This window comes from Perna viridis, chromosome 4 (assembly GCF_037379345.1).
Source record: "Perna viridis isolate PV_CMFRI_1.1 ecotype Kerala chromosome 4, ASM3737934v1, whole genome shotgun sequence".
Classification (NCBI taxonomy): Eukaryota; Metazoa; Mollusca; class Bivalvia; order Mytilida; family Mytilidae; genus Perna; species Perna viridis.
This window is the reverse complement of record NC_142448.1, coordinates 41,561,494-41,582,780: the sequence shown is the minus strand read 5'-3', so window position 1 is coordinate 41,582,780 and position 21,287 is coordinate 41,561,494. Positions and strand designations below refer to the sequence as shown.

Genomic DNA, 21,287 nt, shown 5'->3' with positions numbered 1-21,287 from the left:
CCTACTTAAAACTTTCATTCGTTTCAAAATTAAAGACCTCTCGGCCTTTAACCACTATGACAGAGAATCAATGTCTTCTTGTTCTTGTTTTATCCATTTTCTTGCATAGACCTCGACGGCATCCACAAGAACTTTAAAGTTATAATTCAAATTTATGGAGCGTGGTTCAAGGTACTTGGGACCTTTAGAAAGGGTATTACGCAGAGATTCGTTTTCAATGATGGTTAAATCTTCTGTAACGACGTGACCAGATGGACCATATTTGAATGGAGAGTTTTTGCAAGAACATTCAAGTGGTTTAGCCTTGAAGTCCTCAATCTCGAGGTTCTGCAATAGCCTTTTATAATTTAAAATTTTTGATGCAATGAGTGAAGTATAGGAATTTGAGATAATTGGTATGGATTTGTCTTTGAAATATTGGGGAATTTTGTTGGTAACGTTTTTGTGATGAAGTATGTCAGCCAAATTAATTGCATCTATACCTTTGTTGACAAACGGTAGTGGAAGAAATGATCGTTTTTCCTCATCTTGACTTTTCACACAAACTGGTTTAAAGAGTCGGTGGAAACCAATATCAAAAATGATGGCAACAAGTCTGTATAATGATGAGGTGGGATCAGAAACTAGAGTGTCAAGACGTCTTTTGTAAAGGGAGTGTAATAAAGTGAGAGGTAAAGAATAAAGTTTGGTTCTAATTTGATGAAGTGCAAGAGGTGTTTGTATGAAAGGAAGGAGACCGTCTATGAAGACATCATGTAACTTAGGTGACGTATAGTGGCGATGGTCATGACTCCTTTCACGTCTTGGATTTTTGTCAAATAAAGTCATTACATTTATGCTATTGTTATGTTGGCTTGAAAGGTTTCCAATACTTTTGATGTTGTCATTGCATATCCAGTACTCCTCGGGACTGTTCGTAGGATGGTAATTTTTTTCTAAAATACGAACTGTCAGAGAGAGGATTGAATGATCTTGTTGATTAAAGTGTTGATAAACTGTCGGGAATTTGATGGTGTTAATTCCCGAACGATGACCGCACATTCTTTTGTTTAATCGTTCTTGCGTTTCTCCGACATATACTAAACCACGTAAGTTGCATTCTAATCCAAGAGAGTAGACGGTACAAGACTTTAATTACAATTTCTTTTCTTTTTTTAATTACAAAATACATATAATACAATAAGCAACATATTAAATTATTAAAATCCCGAAAATACAAAATCCAAAGTAACAAAAGCAAATGAGAAACTCGGACTGCACTAAAAACTGGGAGCATGGACCAGGTGCACCGGGAGGGTAAGCGTCCTCTGCTTAAACATTTAGTTGGTTTGATTTTTGTTGTTGTTAGAGTAGAGCAAAACAATGTTTACTGGAATTAGAGAAAATAATTTATTCAGTGTATTCAAAATTTAATTGTCGAGACTTGTTAAAGGTCCTGGTGTTAACTCATACTGGTTTGCATGAATTTGCTAGAAATGAAAATTTCCAATTATTGTTCACCTTGATTTCTCAAGTAACCTTTATAGGCAAATTTCCTTCCTATATTTAGATGGCTGTTTTTCCACAAAATGTCTACATACCTGGGAGCGAGAATACAGCTCTTATTACATCCGAAGTACACAAACTATCGCTAAAAGATGAGACAGAGAAGAGTTTAACCCAAGCTAGAGTTGCAATAAACCAGACTGCCCAGGCTCAATACTCATCACAAACACTGCCTTCGTATACAGAAGGAGACGCATCAAAGCTGTTTTACCACTCATTTTATTATCGTGATCCAGGTGACTATGTGTGTGTGTCCGTCAAAGAGGAAATTCCAAATTTTGTGACGTCATATGACGTATACGTCAAAGGAGATGTACAACCAACGCATCTAGATTATGACGCCAAGGGAGAAATATCACCGTATAATGATTGGATGATTTGCTTCCCACCACAACTATTCGATGACAGTGGAGAGATGCATGTGGCTTTACACGCCAACAGTAAAGTCTGTAAGATTTGATTTGCTTTTTTGTTGATGAAATTCAGAAATAATGGCCATCATGATTACGTATGTCAAAATATTATCAGCAAACTTCAAGCAATAATTTGAAGGTTTCGTCATAAGTGAAAGTGAAATATTGCAAAATACCATTAATCATCCGTGCAAGTAGTCAAGGACGTTTAAAACCCCTTAGTAGCAAAATACCAACTCAAGTATTGTGACGTGGCTTTGTTGGTATGATGTTTCCGTGGGACTGCTTTTTTGTGTTGGGGTAAGCTCACACCGTCAAAAATGGACTGGTACCTGATATCCTAGACAGCTAAAATAATGATTCAAGAGAGTAGACGGTACCAGACTTTAATTATAATTTCTTTTCTTTTTTTTTAACTCATAAAATACATGTAAAAAACAATCAACATTTTAAATTATTTTAACAGTCTAAAATCCCGAAAATACAAAATCCGAAATGTAATATTATAAAACAGTATTATTATAAGATAACACGTGGAAGTAAAATGATTAAAACTCAGTATTTAAAATATAAAACATAACAAACATATATTAAGAAAAAAAATTGTATTGATAAAAATTGAAAATTATTAAAAATAAGTTTTCTTTGAATTAAAATATTTTACTTTGAATAAATAGTAAATAATAATACTTTACCTAAAATAATAATTCAAGAGAGTAAATGGTATCAGATGCCCGAAACGGCCAGCACTGCCCAATATATAACCTGCCGTTCCGATCCGTCAAGAAATGCCATTTCTCCGAATCATACTTAATGTTGCATTCTATATTTGAAGACCAAAATGAAGAAAGAGTAAATGTGCTCTCTCAATTCCGATGTCACATGACGTTAATTGAAGTTTACTTCAATTTTGGACATCACTTGATCGGACGATCACCGCGGAACATCTATGAATAAATTACACACACACACACACAACTTGCCAAAGTAATTAACAAAAGCAAATGAGCGAATCGAACTCCACTAAAAATTGGGAGCATGGACCAGGTGCACCGGTAGGGTAAGCGTCCTCTGCTTTTCTAGAAACACTCGCTGAGTTAATCATAAAAGTCAAGTCCGGGGTAGACGGAGGAGGAAAGGAAAACTATGACCCGTTGAAAAAAATCAGTTTTCATGACACAGATGGATACACTGTAATGATCCACGAGTTCATGATGACGACCATAAAACTTCTGTAGTGATGACTTCAATCTTGTAACACAATAACCCTGTTCAAGAAGCCTATTTATTAGAATTCTAGCGCGATACAAAAAGTCCGCGTAGTTTCGGTGCAGGTGCTGAAGGGATGTTGCCACAGATGAAAGGAAATTTGACAATTCTGAATGAAAAGTCATCACGTTTGTAATAAAGTTTGGTCAATAATTTAAGGTGAAATATGAAACAGAAGATCTGACCTTGCTTATCATCACCTACATTCAATCGAATTTGTTAGGTTATAAATTTGGTTAAAACAACTCAAAAAAGAGTCTCCATGACTCTCTGATACTGTATTGTCCAACTCGTCACTGCCATCTTTTCACCGATTAAAAGAGATGAAATGGTTTTAAATTTTGGTTAAGGAGGCGTTAAGGCTTACTTAATGGTATAAAATTCTTAACGCAGCCAATACCCAATGTATAGTCAATATTGAGCTGGAAAATGGCAAAAGTAATATTGGTCTTTGTCTTTTTTGCGCAAATGAAATGTACCCTTGTGGCCAACTGAAAGAACGCTATTCCTAATAAAAAAAAATAGAAATAATAAAAAGAAAAGGAAAAGCCCCCTTCTCCCCCTGCTCAGTGGTATCAACAATGTTTTAACTCTTACTTGAAATTTGTAGCGAACTTTCCTCAGAACTTTGTTTGGGAGCCGTCTACAGGGAAATACGCTAACGGCAGTTACAATATAACAGCACCGGAATTAATGCCATATAAATTTACCATCGTCACATCTGCCTGCAAAGAATGGGATCCGAAAACACAAAAATGGGACCAAACAAACTGCAAGGTAAGGTTGTCAAAATTCAAATGTATGACACAACTCTTACAAATCATTGGAACGTTTGTATACACCATTTTACATCAATCTCATGTAAGCATCAAAGTAACTTTGATTGTTTTCATTCTGTTTTAAAGGAAAGCTTGAAAGGCTGCGGTGAAATTGAATATAATACAAACGTATCACTGATTTCAAGAGATATGTCCCTTACCCTAGGTCTACCTCCTTAAGAAAAGTCTTAAGAAATCTTAAAGCAATTACAAATGTACATGCTAATATACTAATACTATTCTTTGTTGGCTTTCGAAAAAAATATTAATAATAATATACTCTTTCAGATGGACTGGTTCCCAAGTAAGGGCATCATCGAATGTACGTGTGCACCACAATTTGGTTTGACGTTCGGAAACACTTTTTATGTGGCACCTAATACAATAGACTTTTCAACCGTGTTTTTGCGATTTGACTTGGCGAATCAAGCAGCTGTATTGGGAACGCTTATTGGAATACTTGTAATATATTTACTACTTCTGATATGGGCTCGTCACCAAGACAAAAAAGACATAGTAAAGGTAATCAAACTCCACGCAGCGGCAGACGTTCGTTTCCTCTCTTACTAACCTCTGCAGATAGGCCTTTCCACATTCCAGGGCATTATCAAAATTATACGTGTCGTTTGACAATCGGATAACATCGCGATAAATCATTAACTTTTTCACCGACTTTGCAAGAATCTTTTATTTTTTGAGAGGGCTGGCTGTTGCCTCTAGAGTGAATTTCGAACGTCAGACGCTGTTTGGAGCTTTGAATGTAATATACTACACAAACTGGACCGTGGTTTCCCGGCCATTTTTTTATATTTTTAGTACAAATATTGAAACAAAAACAAAATTTCGTTTTAAGTATATTGATTATATCAATTTTATTACTCGGCGGGTAATTCTAGAAAAGCAGAGGACGCTTATCCTACGGTGCACCTGGTTCATGCTCGCAGTTCTAAGTGGAGTCGGGGTTGATCATTCGCTTTTGTTGTTTTGTGTGTATGATTTTAGTTACTTTGTGTACTTTGTTGTGTATGTCTGTATTCCATGTCTGGTATTTGTCCCTGTGTTACATAAAAAGTCAAGTCCGGAATAAATCAGTTTTCATGGTGCAGATGAATACACCATAACGATTCACGAGTTCATGATGACGACCATAAAACTTTTGTAGTGATGACTTCAATCTTGTAGCAACATAACCCTGTTCCAGAAGCCTATTTGTTAGAGTTCTAGCGCGATACAAAAAGTCTGCGTAGTTTCGGCAAGCTCTGACATAACGTATAAGTTATAAGATATGAACACTCCATATGCATGTGCTGAAGTAATGTTGCCAGAGATAAAAGGAAAATTGACAATTCTGAATGAAAAGTCATCACGTTTGTCGTAAAGTTCGGTCAATAGTTTTCCTTTACCATCGATTTCTAAGTGTAGGTCAAGATATGATGCTGACTTCACTTTGTCTTTAGTATCCTTTATCTCAAGTTCTTTGGTGTAGATGCGATGTATCAAATCCCGGAAATTAGGATTGTTTAAAGATAATACGTCATCTTTATAGCGGAAACTGAAATTAAAGGATCTAGCCAAACGATATTTTTTCTTTTGGATCAAATCAGCTATCAAGTCAGCTTCATAAGAGTGAAGGAATAGGTCAGCAAGTAAAGGAGCACAATTTGTTCTCATTGGAATGCCGACCGTTTGTTGGAAAACACGTCCACCACACTGGAGAAATATGTTGTCGATTAAAAATTCCAGCATTTTGTAAACATATTCCTCTGCATATTTGGAAGAATATTTCAAAGTAATAAATACATTAAATCACAAATGACATTATATTATTTTTTTAAGTGGGGAGTGACGCCACTGATTGACAACTTCGTAGACGACACGTATTACTATCTCGTAACTGTATACACAGGCATGCGCCGCGGGGCCGGAACAAAGTCTCGTATTGGCTTTATTGTTTGTGGTGAAGATGGAGATACGGGCATTAGAGAGTTATCTGATGGTGTTCGGCAGGTGAATTTTATTTACATTTTACTCCAGTCTTGTACATTTAACTCGGACACCCCCCCCAAAAAAAATAAAATAAAATAAAAAAATGTATAAAATAAAATAAAATAAAGGGATACATTATTGTTCTTTTCTTAACACGTGTTTGCCAAAGGCAGCGTACAAAGTCTAGCGTTAGTTGTGTTTGCTAAATTAAAAAAAAAAATCAGAGTTTTCATAGAAAGACGACAGTTTGTAATTTAAGTCATTCAAATTTACCTCAGACCTTGGTTTGGTTGTGATGTTTTTGGATGCTTAGTAGCATTGTGCTAGTATCAAAGATATTTAGTGGTGACTAATTTATCTATGTATCAAAGTTAAGAAATTCTACAGATATGTTATACTGGAAAATTTAGTTTTTTTTTAAAGAAAAACTCGATGTTTAATGTTTTGAGTGAAAAATTGATATGATCACAGATATTTGTTCGTTTTAATCGTGATGACAGTACCGTTTCTCGTATTATGATGAAGTATTCAGCAATATGACCACCACTATATACGAAGACAAATAACAAATTCACGACATTAATATAATATCTCTAAAATAGAATAGTTTCTTTAATAATCAGCAGCGCAAAATTTTGACATCCGTCCTATTGGACGGAATATATTACTGGGAATCGATATCCGACCGCCCGTCAATGTGTCCTTTTCCATGAAACTTTAGTAAATGGTTAATTCTATTGTTTTAATAATATTATATTTAAACGAGCGTAAAAATGTGGGGATATCATACGCCAATGACGCATCTCTTTATCTAATGTTGCGATGTTTCATTTTAAAAGGAAATTCCCACTGCAAGTGTCGTACATTTCCTGATGTCAACCCCATATCCACTTGGCGACTTAAGCTATGTGTATATATGGCATGACAATTCCGGTGAAGGCGAATCGTCCTCCTGGTACTTGAACCGTGTCGATGTTGAGGACATACAGAAAAGAGAAAGGTTCGTTAATCTCATAATGTTCGCTGGTCATGTTCAGCTTTTTTTGTCAGATTTTGGGACTTCTCTGAAGTTTGTTTTATGAATTTTTTTAAATATTTTTTCCGTGCTTTTAAAAGATAAAAACACACTTAGACAAGTCTATGGAAAATCTAGAAAAAATATTTTTCCTGCTAAAATTTCAAATGCTAACATCTAAAAAACAAGCTTATTGACCAATAGATTTCTTCTTGTAATGTTCTAACTTGAAAGATCTTAAAATAAATTCACAACCCTTTGAAATTCCTGTTATTTACAAATAGACCTGCGAACATCCTTAAATGATTGTTACATGTTGTAATCAGTTAAAGAGAATTCCCCGCAACAGCCAAATAGGTCCATTACCATTTTTGTTAGGTTTAAAGAATTTGCCATTGGATTTTCCCTGATTATATCTAAGCGTAAAATTGGACCAAAATGAAAAACAAACAAACAAACAAAAAAAGAAACAAAAAAAAAAAAAAAAAAAAAAAACAGTCTAGTAGCATTCGCATAGGTAAATACTAAAATAGAAGGTGTAAACATTATATATTTAATTATTTTACCCTGCTTTGGTCAAAAGTCTCCACATCTAAAACTGCTTGACCAATCAGTAACAAACTTTATGTAAATGTTCCTAAGGGAATTCTGCATAGAACTGGTGTGGGTATTTTTGATCCGTCGAAAAACGTGGCCGCCGTAACTAAAAATAGAACATAGAGGTCAAACAAAAGTTTTTCGCATATATCTCCAAAATCGTAAGTTTTAGACTAATTCTGACATAGGTAAACATGTTCAGCATGATTAGATATATTTGTAGTCAAATTTTCGTTTTAATGTTTTGAGGCATGTTGCCCTTTTTGACGTTTTTTTGCGTTCTTTAATTTTGTTGTCTTTCGAAATCTTCTCCTCTGACATTACTTTACCTATTGGAACCAATTTTTATTAAAGTATTCTGCAAAGAACTGATATGGGGATTTTTTGATAAACATATCGATAAACATAGTCGCCGTTAGGCGTTTCTTGTAAGAATAGAACAAAGGGTCAGACAGATTCTTTCTGCATATATCTCCTTAACAATTAAGCCAGATTCTGACATGGGTAAAAGTGTTCAGCATGATGAAATATATTTTTGGTTAGAATGTCGTTTGAATCTGTTAACTCATGTTGGAGTTTTTGTCCTTTCTTGAGTTTATCCCTATTTCCAATGTAATTTCTTTAAAAAATATTCTCCTCTGAAACTGCACGACCAATTAAAACCAAACTTCGTATGAATTGTCATCCAGATGCTCTGCATAGATCTGATGTTGTGATTTTTTATTCGCCCAAAACATAACTGCTGATACTAAAATTATGACAAAGGGGTCAGTCAGAAGTTTTTCTCTTATATCTAAAAAAATATGTTTAGCCACATTCTTTCAATTGCCCAAATGGTCCTTTTTCAAAGGCCGCCACAATCTTTATTGGATCAAAAGTATTGCATTTCAAAGGTGAACGTAACATTTTTAAATAGTTTTCAGCCGATATCTTAAAAAATTATATTAAATAGAAAAAAAAACTTTCAATTGGTGAAATGAACCTTATGATAAGTTCTACCAAAGTCTTCTTTTGAGTCAAAATTGTCGGACAACTTGTTAGTTATTGACATTGAAACGCAAAAAAATAATCAGGTTAATGCCTCTTGTTTGGCTCTTTTAGTGTAAATTGGAAAGGTGTCTTACATGGCAATGTTTTAAACAAATCTTTGCACATGATTTTGATTACAGACGCTTCTACAGCGTTTTCTCAAACTTTTATTTAAATTGGATAAGGGTTACATTACATGTGGTATAAGTTATTAGAAACTAAGTTTGCATAGTTTTAATTTCTAACGTGTAAGAGGAATACAAATCCAAGATTCGAACGGTAGTAAAAATATAACCAGGAGATATTGACTAGATCAATAGAAAAGACGCACGTGAAATAACTAAAACGCACATGGAAATCAAAGTAAAAAGGCAACCCGGACTCCACTAAAAAAGAAGCATGGACAAGATGCACCGATTGAATAAGTGTCCTCTGTTTATCTAGAAACGCTCAACGAGTTACTCATAAAATGTATTTTATTGTAAAAATAGTTTTTAAAAAAATGCAGATGATAGACATGTTTATTTAACTAAAGTATATATTTTGATTTTAAATAGATTAATATACAAAGTCATTAAATGCTCCATTTTTTTAAAAATTCAACAGCAATAACAACTGAAACGAATTACTTGCCTGCAGAAATTAATTTCTTTTTTTATCTAATTTTGTGCCTCAATGTTTCTTTAAGCTTTTACTTTATTAATTTAGAATAAGATTTTTTTTTCTATTCATACTTGATTCTGTAAATCCAGGATGCCAAGATGTGACATTGAAAGGTTAAACAAGTACAAACTCGAAAAAATCCTTTATTGGTATTACAAAATTTGCATATACAGACGTATTTATCAGTGATGTCTAAACTTATTTTAAGTACGTAGTTTGTCGTTTTTTTTGTAGGTTTGTTTTTCTTTGCGGTAAATGGCTTTGTTTAGATTCTGATGACAGCAGTGTTGATGCTGTGTTACCAGTATGTGGCAAAGAAAACGTTACGACATTTTCTAACATGTTCTACATCAATACAAAAGAAAACCTTGCGGACAATCATATGTGGATTGCAATATTCTTCCGACCAACAAGCAGCCATTACACAAGATGTCAGAGGCTGACCTGCTTCCTTTTATTCATATTTCTTACTATGATTGGAAATGCCATCTACTTCCGGCCGGAAGATGAGTATACGAATGCGGGAACTGACATACGAGTTGGGCCATTTGCTTTTTCATTAAGAGCAATATACATAGCTGTTATTTGTGCCCTCATATCGACCCCAACTACCATTGTTGTCATAATGATGTTCAAGAAAAGTAAACCTAAGAAGAATGTAAGCTACAATATTAAAGGAGACTCTTCGAAAAAATATCGAGTTCCAGTTCTCGATTCCTGGATGGACAGGCTGATGGCCGAAAGTCGCGAGCTTGAAAAGGCTTTGGTTGCCAAGGGGCTTTTCAACACCGATGGCACAATACTGCCTTATTGGTTTCAATATGTTGCTTGGTTTCTTGCATTGTCTGGTATAGGAACATGTGCTTTCTTTATACTGCTGTTTAGTATCGAGTGGGGTAAAAAGAAATCTGAAGTTTGGCTCGGGCAATTTTTCCTGTCGTTTTTCAGTTCAACCTGCTTACTAGATCCCCTGAAGGTGAGTGCATTAGGAATGGCAACAGATTCGAATAAAAAAGTCGAAGTTAAAGAAAAAAGACGGAACAAATATATTGGAGATAGAAAGAAAATAGATATTAAACAAAACCCGATTTAAATTAAAATATCGAATTGAAAATAAAGCTTAAAGTATTTAACATGGAACAAGTCATCCTAGTGTAGAATAGTCAAACATCTTGTCCTTTTTACAAATGAAGTTTTTTTTCTGAGAAAAAAAGATATTTATTACATATATGTCTGCAAATATTCAAGTACCATGGATGAATGATATACAAAAGTTTACAAATAACTTGACAGTCTATATAGCCTATGGTGAAATTGAATATAATAAAAAGCATCACTGACTTCATGAGTTATGTCCCTTACCCTAGGTCTACCTCCTTAAGTTCTTGATTATTGTTCTTACCTCTAGTAGACTATTTGTCCTTCCGGTAATCAATTGCATTCTGAAAAGAATACTACAAAACTAATTTGTATGCGGAGAAATATTAGAGAATAAAAGCACTTATCTAATATCTTCTCTATGTTTCCCCACAACAGTGTTAGAAATAGTGTTCGGATCATTAGAAACTCCTTTTGTTATCGACATTTAATTCCAACGTCAAGTTGTTGTGCTATATGATGTTTAAAACAATATCTTTGGTGTTGCTAAAATGAGCTTTACACACAGAGAACACTTCATTAATCAGAGATACAGAGTCGTGCGTCGTATTTCTTTTCAAACTACATTTCCACGCTCTTGACAGTTACATTTTCAAATGGTAACGTATGGTTATTCTCGCGCCTTAAACTTGTTTAAAGTTAAAATAGTTCGTGTGTAAAAATGTTTCTTACCACTTAGTCAAAATCCAAGTATACGGTCATACATTTTCTTTATCTTAAACAATCCCGATTATTTATATTTTGCAGGTTTTGCTAATGTCAGCTATATTTGCAATGCTTCTTAAGCAAACAAATAGATTCCGCCCAACAGGACTTGAGAGATCCTTCATTCTTAAGAACTATAAACAGCGTTTTGGTTATGAGACAGGTATTTCTTTAAATGAGCGAGATGTTGTTTGACTTTTTATTCTCTCAGAGTACTTATAAAACAAAATAAAAGAATAATAATAACGAAGGCTATGTACTCATTTCCACCAAAAGCTGTTTACTCATTTATGCTGCAGGCAATATTGACTGATCTTCACAGAAAGTTATTCCTTCAATTACACTGAAGGCTGTCTACTCATTCACACCGAAAACTATTTACGCACTTACAACGAATGTTACTTGCTCACTTTATTTCAAATCATTTCGTCACAAACACATTCTGCAATTTTGAAGATTCCTCATTAAAGAACAAACACTATTGTATAGAACATATATAAAAGTCAGAATTTTGCTTTTATAATAAATGTTCAGAAGACTAGCTAATCAATATTAAGATTTAATAAAACATTTACATTTTTAACCCCGAAAAGAATAATAACATAAAACACGTACATTTTATTCAGGTATACGACTGCCTGCTCCGCCTCTGGATTCATCGTCGTTGAAGAAAGCTCGGATGGAGCGAGAAAAAGAACTGAAAATGACCCAGAGTATTAAACAAGTCATTCTCACATGTTTCTGTCTGTGGATCATATATAGTATCAGCTATAGTAACAGAGATAACAGATCCTATAACTTCCACCAGAACATAGCTACTAAATTGTTAACACCTCAAAACAAAACATTGATGAAATTCAGCTCGGTTTGTATATAATACATCATTCACATTATAGTAGCCTTAATTATTTTTGAAACACATTGCTGTCTATTAGTTAATAGAAACTAACTACCCTGCACTTGACTTTTTATGAGCAACTCTGCGAGTGTTTCTAGAAACGCAGGGGACGCGTATCCTACCGGTGCACCTGGTCCATGCCAAAGTTTTTGGTGGAGTCCTAGTTACTCGTTTACCTCCGTTATTTGGTATGTATTACTTTGGTTAATTTATGTTCTTTGCTGTGTGTGATTGTGTCTACTTTCCGTTTGGTCTTTGTCTCTGGATTACATTCTTTTGAATCATGGTTCCATTGATCACTCTTTGATATATTCTTTACAAAAATGAGAAATTAAGAAATAATTTCATGGTATCTGCGAAATCTGTTTTGGTTCAAACTCAGATAAAAATAAAATAAAAAACACTTTTGAGTGTTCTCCTTTCCTTTACTTACTACGAATGGCAATGCATTTTTTTTTAATAATTTTTTTATTTTATTACCGTTCATTTTTTCACAATATTGTCTCAGGCATTGTTATTTCTTAAAGTTTAATAATGAGATATATGTATCTTCTGATAGATAACTCGTGTAGAGGACTATGTCCGCTGGTTAAGAGATACAGCATTCCCTGTTCTATATCCTGACCATGACTACACCGGACAACGTTTACACTGGAGATTGAGGCAATACTTTCATGATATGACTAGTTTCAGAGTAGGCCCACCAAGACTGAGACAAATGAGAGTAAAAGATTGTAAGTATTTCGGTAAAGTATTGAATGAACCGTTTTGATTATTTCATTTAATTTTGTAGAAATGGTAATCAACCTCTTTTTATTTTCGTAAATTAAGATATTTAATGCATGTTATTGATTATGCAGAATATAATGATTTTAAAATTAATGTTTGAAAGAAAAAAGTGTTAAAGAAAACGATTTTAATGTATATAATTCAATGGTGAAATCGTTAAATAAGTTCTATTGAGATTTTAAACGTATATCTAAATAATTACATTTATTGTGAATATCATTAACTAGTACTATCTTTAAAAAAGATAGTCGACGCAGTAATTTTTTCCTTTCTTTTACTTATAATTTCTACTTTTCATTCAGGAAATATAACACCTGGCACGCAATTTTCGATACATTTTTTCGAACGCCACTAAGTTATCAGTATTTAGCCAATCATAAAACAGCATTGTGATTAGGTGACTTGCGTTTCATTGGAAGAGCGTCGTTAAAGTCAAAGGGTAAAAAGCGAAACTATACCGACCGCGTCGGAAAAACGTTTATTTATTAGATAATCGGCTTCATAAACGCTGTTTCATGAGACGATGAAACAAATGTTCTAGCTTTCTGTATAGGGCACGCCTAAAATTGCTTGACTACTTTTATTGGTGAAATAGGATATGACAAGCATTTCAGTGATTTCAAGAGTTATGTCCCTTACCCTAGGTCTGCCTCCTTAAATATTAAAAAAATACTGGACTACTTTTATTGACCACTGTGTATTACCTATTTTCAAGGTATTTCTAAAGATGAAATAGAACTGAAATAAGCAAAATATATCAAATATAATTATTCCCGACTTGCGGACCAACATTTTGTCAACATTTATCTCCCTTTGGAGCAGATGTCTATTCGGAAAACATAAGGTGTTCCATCCGGTATCGATGATACTTTAGAAAATCTCGAAAGTCAAAAGGGAATTTCTCGTTCTACTGACCCTGCCAGAAATTTTCTTTACCCGGGATACAACTGAAAATCATCCTTATGTAACCTATCAACAAAATGAAACACCCTGAAAATTTTAGAAACACCCTTGTGTTTGTCTGCTGGGGATTTCATTTTCATTCGAGTTACCTCTTTTTCCTGCACCCGAATCCGGACATCGATTAGGGAGACTTCGAAATTATACCTGCTCTTACGGGAGGTGACTCTGCAAAACAGGATAAAATATGGCTGCATCCCGAGCTCCGCAAGGAGGGAATAGGAGTTGACTGATTTTAATACTACATTGGCGTGTTAAAGCGTTTACTCGGTTGCATGTTTGTGAAAGGAAGTGCTAGCGCCCTTCAATGATAATGTTCTGTGGTCAACAATTTAACACATCGATTAAACATCAAATACATGTATTAAGAAGGTAGACCTAAGGTATGGAACATAACTCTTACAAATCATTGGAACGTTTAATTCACCATTTTATATCCATCGCATGTAAGCATTAAAGTAATTTGGACTGATTTTATTCTGTTTCTAAAGAAACTTTAAAGGCTTTGGTGAAATTTAATATGACACATATCAATGATTTCGAGAGTTATGTCCCTTACCCTAGGTCTACCTCCTTAAATATTATTAATATCAACTTAAACGTGCCCATATAAACATATTTGATCAAAAACTGTTTGCACACGTTGACCTATGTTTTTGAACAAGGGGTGACGAAAAAAAATTTTACAAAAATAAGAATAACACAACAATGTGTATTTTGTACCTTTGTTTTTTATTAATTACATGTGTCAGAGTTGATTATAAAAAAACAAAAACAAATCGGAAGAAAACAACAAAAAAAAACCCCCAAAAAAACAAACAAAAAACAAAAACAAAAAGAAGATTTTTAAAAAGAATAGCAATTCGTATCGACCAGACTTTGTTCCGTTTTTTTTTCTAATTACGGCTAATTTTCGGTACACGCCAAACTATTGGGTCCCAATGATAAAAAATACTGTAAAAAAGTAACATTGAGTTATTGAAGTGTTTCATTCTTCGCGACTATAATATATATAATTTCCTTATTATCCTCTAAAACAGTGCAATGTATTTAAAATGAAAAATGTAAATTTACTACTATTTGACCATTTCAAACTTTGTTTGTCTCTACTGAATAAACATATCAATTATATATGCAGCAAGTGAAGACATTCCATACTTCGGGGAAACAGTGACAAATCCAAAATATACTATTATTGGAGAAGAAACTCGGGATTTCTGCTTTGGTTGGCTGCTCACCAAGTGTAATAATGAGGCTGAGGCGAGATCGTTTTCATACGCAGGCTGGAAATTTACAAGCGCACTTGATATTTGGGGAATACCTATTCCAGGTCGGTACAAGACGTATGGTGGCGGTGGTTATATAACGGAGCTTGATGTCAACTTCGATTTTTCAAACAGAACATTAAATGAACTAACCGACCATCTGTGGATCGACAAGAAAACAAGAGCGATATTCTTAGAGTTTAATCTCTACACCCCTGATCTAAACCTGTTTGCTTACAATAACTTCCTTGCCGAATTCCCGGAAACTGGTGGCATTATAACTATGTATTCGATCTACCCTTTCAGAATTTACCATCATTTGGGAACATCCGGTATATACACTCTGTTTTGTGAGGTCATGTTTGTGGTCTTTCTGGTCGCCCTCATTATAAAAGTAGCATACGGTCTTTACAAGCAAAAAAAGTATTTCTTCAAGGACGTATGGAACGTAATGGATTGTAGCATCATCAGCTTAAGTTTTGTATCCATAGCAATGTACACAGGTAGATACCTCTTGGCCGCCCAGACAATGCAAAAGTTCAAAGAAGATTCAAAACAGTTTATAAATTTTCAACATATTGCAATATGGGACTTTTTATTTAATTTACTTCTGTCGACGCTTGTTTTCATGGCCACCCTCAGACTTGTGGGAATCATGGGATATGACAAGCGAGTCGGACAGGTGATTCGAGTGTTCGAAAACTGTGCACGTGACCTTTTCTGGTTTGGGGTTTTCTTCTTTTACGTGTTTTTATGTTATGCTGCACTTGGATACCTGTTGTTTGGGAAAGATATAGAGTCATACAGTGACATATTCGAATCACTTGGGACGTTATTCATCAGTATGATTGGAAAAAGTAAATTTACAGAGATAAACGAGAAAGACCCAATTATGGCCCAGTTTTATTTCTTTACGTTCATTCTCCTGTTGGTCTACACGCTTCTGACCATGTTCCTAGCTATTCTAGGCGAAAGTATTAATGCGATACATAATGAAACGAAGCGAAGCCGAGAGGAAGAACTGGTGGAGTATTTGATGAACAAGTTTAAAAATCTGTTCGTGCGAAAATCCGATTCTGGTGGCAAACAGAAAAAACAAAGTAAGTTGACACACATCATTCATGCGATTGGTGTATAGAAGGATGATTTTAAGTACTTCTCCGTTTAAGAATCAGGCAAAATGTGTACAAGGTGTTGGTACATGAAGGAAAAATACACTGACATTTTATTGTATAATCCAAGTATTTATACCTTATGACCTCAAGAAATTACTGTCAAAGTGTTTGAAAAGTTTGGCTTTTTTAAGATATTGATAGGTCAAATTTAGTTGAAATGCAATATGGAAAATGGCGGGAAATTTTTCCCGAACTTTTTCCTTATACATGTATAAGCAGTCAAAAATATCTACGTCCCAATGCTTCAGAAGAAATTAAAATAGCTGTTCTGTTGTTTTCTAGATGTATTTAAGGTATTTGAGACCAAATTGAGAAATGTGATGTACCACCCATTGCCTGATTCTAACACAGAATGATACTTAAAAATGATCAAGTTATAACTATAGAAATTTATGCCCTAGTACCTATTTACAAGTGCAGCAGGGTCGTTTTTGTTCTACAAATACAAATGTACTAGATAAAACTAATCTACGACTAAGCCACCTATACACCTGATGAACGTGGTAAGTTATGTGAAAGCGCTTTTGTTTTATGTAGCAATTAAAAAAAAGATAAAGTCAGATGAAAACCGACAATATCGTATAAATCGTGTATTCATTATGAAATTTCTGCTTCATGAGGAAAAGCCGAAAGGTAACTTAAAGCTTTACTTTTATTTAACATTTTAAGCTGAAGTTGGGTTACAAAATAAACCAGTAGGTTTCTTATACGACCTCCGGAAGGGCATTAACGATGCATTTGATCAGTACTCTGATGACGGTAAACCTCTGCCACCAGCCATAATAGACTTAGAAAAGAGAGCTAAAATGGTATCCGATGCCAACAAGTAAGTCCGTAAAACACTAGATCAACAATCGTTATCCAGATGAATTTAAAAAACGAATCCACTCCAAAACGAAAGTCGTACAAATGATCAAAGTTTCTTACCTTATACTCTATACAACTGTTCTAACAAATAGTATCAGTGGTAACGAACGGATATGAGATGGATGCTATTGTGTTCCAAAAATTACAAGCCGATGCTTAGCTATGTGAAACTCAAAATTGAAATTGGTCAAAGAGTTAAATAAGAAGTGCATATAGGAATAAAGATTCCGTGAAAGTTTCATTAAATTTCACTCAGTGATGTTATGGATAAATTACGTTTGCAGCGTAATATCCCTTTAACATGCACGAATCTTTAGTACGAATCCTTACGAATATCCAAATTTACAAGGCTCGTAAAATTTACATGAATCCTTGTGTCCTTTTACGGACTGATTGGCGTGTGTTTTACGATTGGTTACGAGTAAGAACAATCACTTCACCCTCACTACTAAGAATGAATTCAATACGATAACGATAAAAGTTCACGAGTCATTACGATAAAATACGGGCAATTTACGAATGCATACGATATTGTTAAGAATAATTATAAGTACAATACGAATATGTGTATGTGAAAGGGGTATAGCCGGAGGAGAAAAGTGAGGACGTTATTGTGAGCACCTTCTTCGCTTTAAACCCTTCATAATGCATGGTGGGGGGGGGTATAAAAATAAAATGAAAGTGTCACCAGAATAATCAACATTTATGTTTTTTAATTGTTTTGTATAAATAAAGCCGAGTATTCCTATTCCGTTATGCATGTATTGCCGTAATATTAAATTTGAATTTCGGTAAAAAAAAGGGCAAATTGAATAACCTTACAATATCTCACTGTGGTTTGTTCAAGTGCCAGGTCGAATGTTAAGTTCTTTAGAAATCATAATAGGTATTTGGTGATACTCAGAACTGTTGTGGTATGGCATACGTTTTTATTATCTAATGTTTGGTATCTCCGGAGACAATATTCTTCAGGGCTGACAAGAAACAACCTTCAACAATCATCAAAATACTGATACATATCCCCGTGTGATATTTCCAGTTTAATTGAAAAAGAAATTAACTTTAACAAAACATGCATCCAACTACGTCATTTACTAATTTCATGCTTTACTAAATCAAACAGTAATGTTAATTTATTTATGTCCTTTATTTTTGAATTACAGGCAAATATCATAAGAAGCTATTCAACTATTAGATACGAAAATAGACGTTAATGAATTCTTGAGTCCACGCTTGTTTTCCATTAACCGGTACGAACCAGCTTGCTCTAATTGTTCACCTGGTTCGTCGATTGAGACGAACCACTGGGTACGCAACATTAATGGAACACGAATCTGTGGTTCAAGTGGAACGAACCGTATAATGGAAAGCACCCAATATCTACTGACTCGAGAGCTCAAACCAACAACAACGACGATAAATTATTGAACAGTCTATGGACATTACCTTGTCTTGCACTTTTTGCTCAAGCATCATTTGCTTAATGAAATTACTTATATGCTGTCTTATTTTATACTCCATTCGAGCAAATTTACTGAAAGCAGTCTTGCATAATGTGTAGTCTAAATGATTAAAAATTCCGTTAGAAATATTTATTTAAGTACTATTCTGTGTAAGAATCAGACAATGGGCGGCACATCATATTTCTCAATTCGGTCTTTCAAATATATTCAATACATCTAGAAACAAACTGAAAAGCTATCAAAATTTGTGACGTAGATATTTTTTGACTGCTTATATAAGGAAAATTTTCCCGCCATATTCCCATAGTGCATTTTAACTAAATTTAATCTATTAATATCTAAAAAGGCAAATTTTACAAACACTTTGATGGTTATTTCTGGAGGTTACAGCGTATAGATATTTGGTTAATGCAATAAAACTATCTGCGTTTTTTTTCCTTCGTGTGCCACAGTTTGTACACATTTTGCCTGATTCTTAGATGGAAAAGTACTTAAATATTAACATAGATGGATTGTTCTTTCTTACGTAGATATGGTAAGTCGATTTTTTTATAGCCTATAAAAGTCTTTACTATCAATTTTCTTTGATTCCATGAATATATTCATCTACGTACATCATTGCCATTCATTCTTTTACCTTGTAATGATCTAGACTTGGTTTGCAAATGACGACTGCACAATAAAGTTTGTGTATGATATGAATATTTATTCATTCATTAATTTACGTTTTTAATATCCTGGTTCTAATATTTTAAGATGGTATTTGAATACACAATGTTGAAATAATTGATTTTAACCCATCTTTTTCCCTCATTCTCTCAATTCAATGATAGATTGTCTCAGTATCTATGTTTCCAGTTAATGAAGTTTGAAGAAGTCTCCAATTTTCATCTCCACAGAAATCGATGTCAATTTTACTATTAAATAATTAATATTCTAGAAGCATATTTTGTCACTGCTTCTGTAGCATAACAAGATCTAAATCATGAATATATGTATTTTATCATAAATTTTTCACCAAAGTTTCGCTACTCTCTTTTGTCGATAAATTTGTTTTAGAATGGTAATTTTCTATCGCATTGATATATGAGAGTACTTATTACTAATGGGTGTCCGTACCGATTTGTACAGTATATTACATGAAAAAGGTTAAAGAAAAAGGTATGAGTAACCGTCCACCCAAGAATCATGTAGGAATTCACAGAAAACGCCCAACAAATACTTGAATGGAACAGTTCACTTACGTTTTTGCTGACACAACTGAAGACAGCTGAAATGTATGTCCCCACGAAAAACATAGAATATTTCATTTTCCTCATGCCTGCTCTTAAATGCTTTAGTAGGCGGATTGAACATGAGACATCATTATATATATGCTTAATTGCTTTAAACATGTAATTATTTCACCCGGAATGATTGAAAAAGAAAAAAACTACTATCTCAACTAATTCACAATGTTGACATCTTTAGAGTTTAAGTGTAAGTGTTTTAAGAATCAGGCAAAATGAAAAAAAAATCAGAAACATGCATATCAAAGACCCACCGATTTGACAATATAGTTTCACTGAAGGATACGTTCTGTATTTGTAAAAACCATTATTTAATCTCTACACCAATGAAGTTGTAACCTCATTCTCCAACATAATATGGAAAATCTTGGCTGATGGTGAAAATAGTAAAACTAAAATATCAAAATGGTGAGTTTTTTCATACGATGTTTCTACTACTGCCTGGTTCTTACAGGGACTGACACTTAAAGCGGTGACCCGCAATAATACTGTAGTTCTGTACTAACCGATATTAAGAACCCTATGAGGTACTGATAGAGCGGCGACTGTGATAAATGTTTTATTTTTTTGTGTTATTGTTTTCTTAATGTTAATCTTAGTTGCACGGTATTAAGATGTAAATCGGCGGGTTAATTCTGGCTAACTCACTCAATGTTACCACTACATTGGGTTACTCTTGTCCTGCACAAGTGATGTTTATTTTTATGAGTATATGAAGTAGATTCTGGTAATGTTAATATTTCAACAGTACTGTAAAATGTCACTGCAATTTGTTCTATAAGTCTTGTCTGTGAATCTGATGGTCAACCAACGTTACATATATTTTTGTATAAAATTCAATCTATAGTTTTAAATAAAATGTTGTTGTTAAATATATACGTGTTGTTCATATAGGGAGCCTTTAGTTGATTTGTGTTTTAGTACTGTGAAGTGTATGGGGCGCCGAATGGGACTCTTGTGGTTTTGTGCTCAAAATTCATTTTTGTACAGACAAAAGTGAATTTTGATCGACAAAAATGAGTTCAGAATAACACAATTTGTCATACAAAATTCAATATGTGTTATAAACTTTACTTTTGTTACCTAATTTGAATATTGGGAAACAAAAGTCAGTTTTGTATGGAATTAGTTTAGTTTGGATTCTATGAACTGATTTGCATAAAAAACTGAGAAATATTACGACAAAATTATTTTTTTTTCGCAAAATACAACTTTGTATCTACAAAATTGAATTCTGTCAAAACAAAATCCCTTGTGCGTGCAATTTAACACAAAAGTCAATTTTGTGTTACAAAATTCAATGTCGTGTAACAAAAGTCAATTTTGTATACAAAATTGACTTTTGTGACACAAAATTGAAGTGATCATAAAACCAGTCTGTAT

At 33.8% G+C, this 21,287-nt stretch overlaps 1 protein-coding gene across 2 annotated transcripts in view; it reads left to right on the top strand.

The window, feature by feature from the left end:
• LOC148620127 (uncharacterized) overlaps window positions 1-20,772 on the top strand; it is an 84,486-nt gene extending 63,714 nt beyond the window's left edge. For both annotated transcript variants that reach the window (XM_088580711.1, XM_088580710.1), the window contains 12 exons: window positions 1,550-1,994; window positions 3,838-4,004; window positions 4,334-4,567; window positions 5,882-6,052; window positions 6,871-7,031; window positions 9,570-10,311; window positions 11,241-11,361; window positions 11,825-12,063; window positions 12,656-12,830; window positions 14,984-16,210; window positions 16,955-17,111; window positions 18,316-20,772. In XM_088580711.1, the coding sequence (XP_088436837.1) occupies window positions 1,550-1,994; window positions 3,838-4,004; window positions 4,334-4,567; window positions 5,882-6,052; window positions 6,871-7,031; window positions 9,570-10,311; window positions 11,241-11,361; window positions 11,825-12,063; window positions 12,656-12,830; window positions 14,984-16,210; window positions 16,955-17,111; window positions 18,316-18,328 (3,852 nt within the window). In that variant the 3' untranslated portion in view covers window positions 18,329-20,772. The remainder of the gene's footprint in view (window positions 1-1,549; window positions 1,995-3,837; window positions 4,005-4,333; window positions 4,568-5,881; window positions 6,053-6,870; window positions 7,032-9,569; window positions 10,312-11,240; window positions 11,362-11,824; window positions 12,064-12,655; window positions 12,831-14,983; window positions 16,211-16,954; window positions 17,112-18,315) is intronic.
• Window positions 20,773-21,287: the final 515 nt, after the last annotated feature.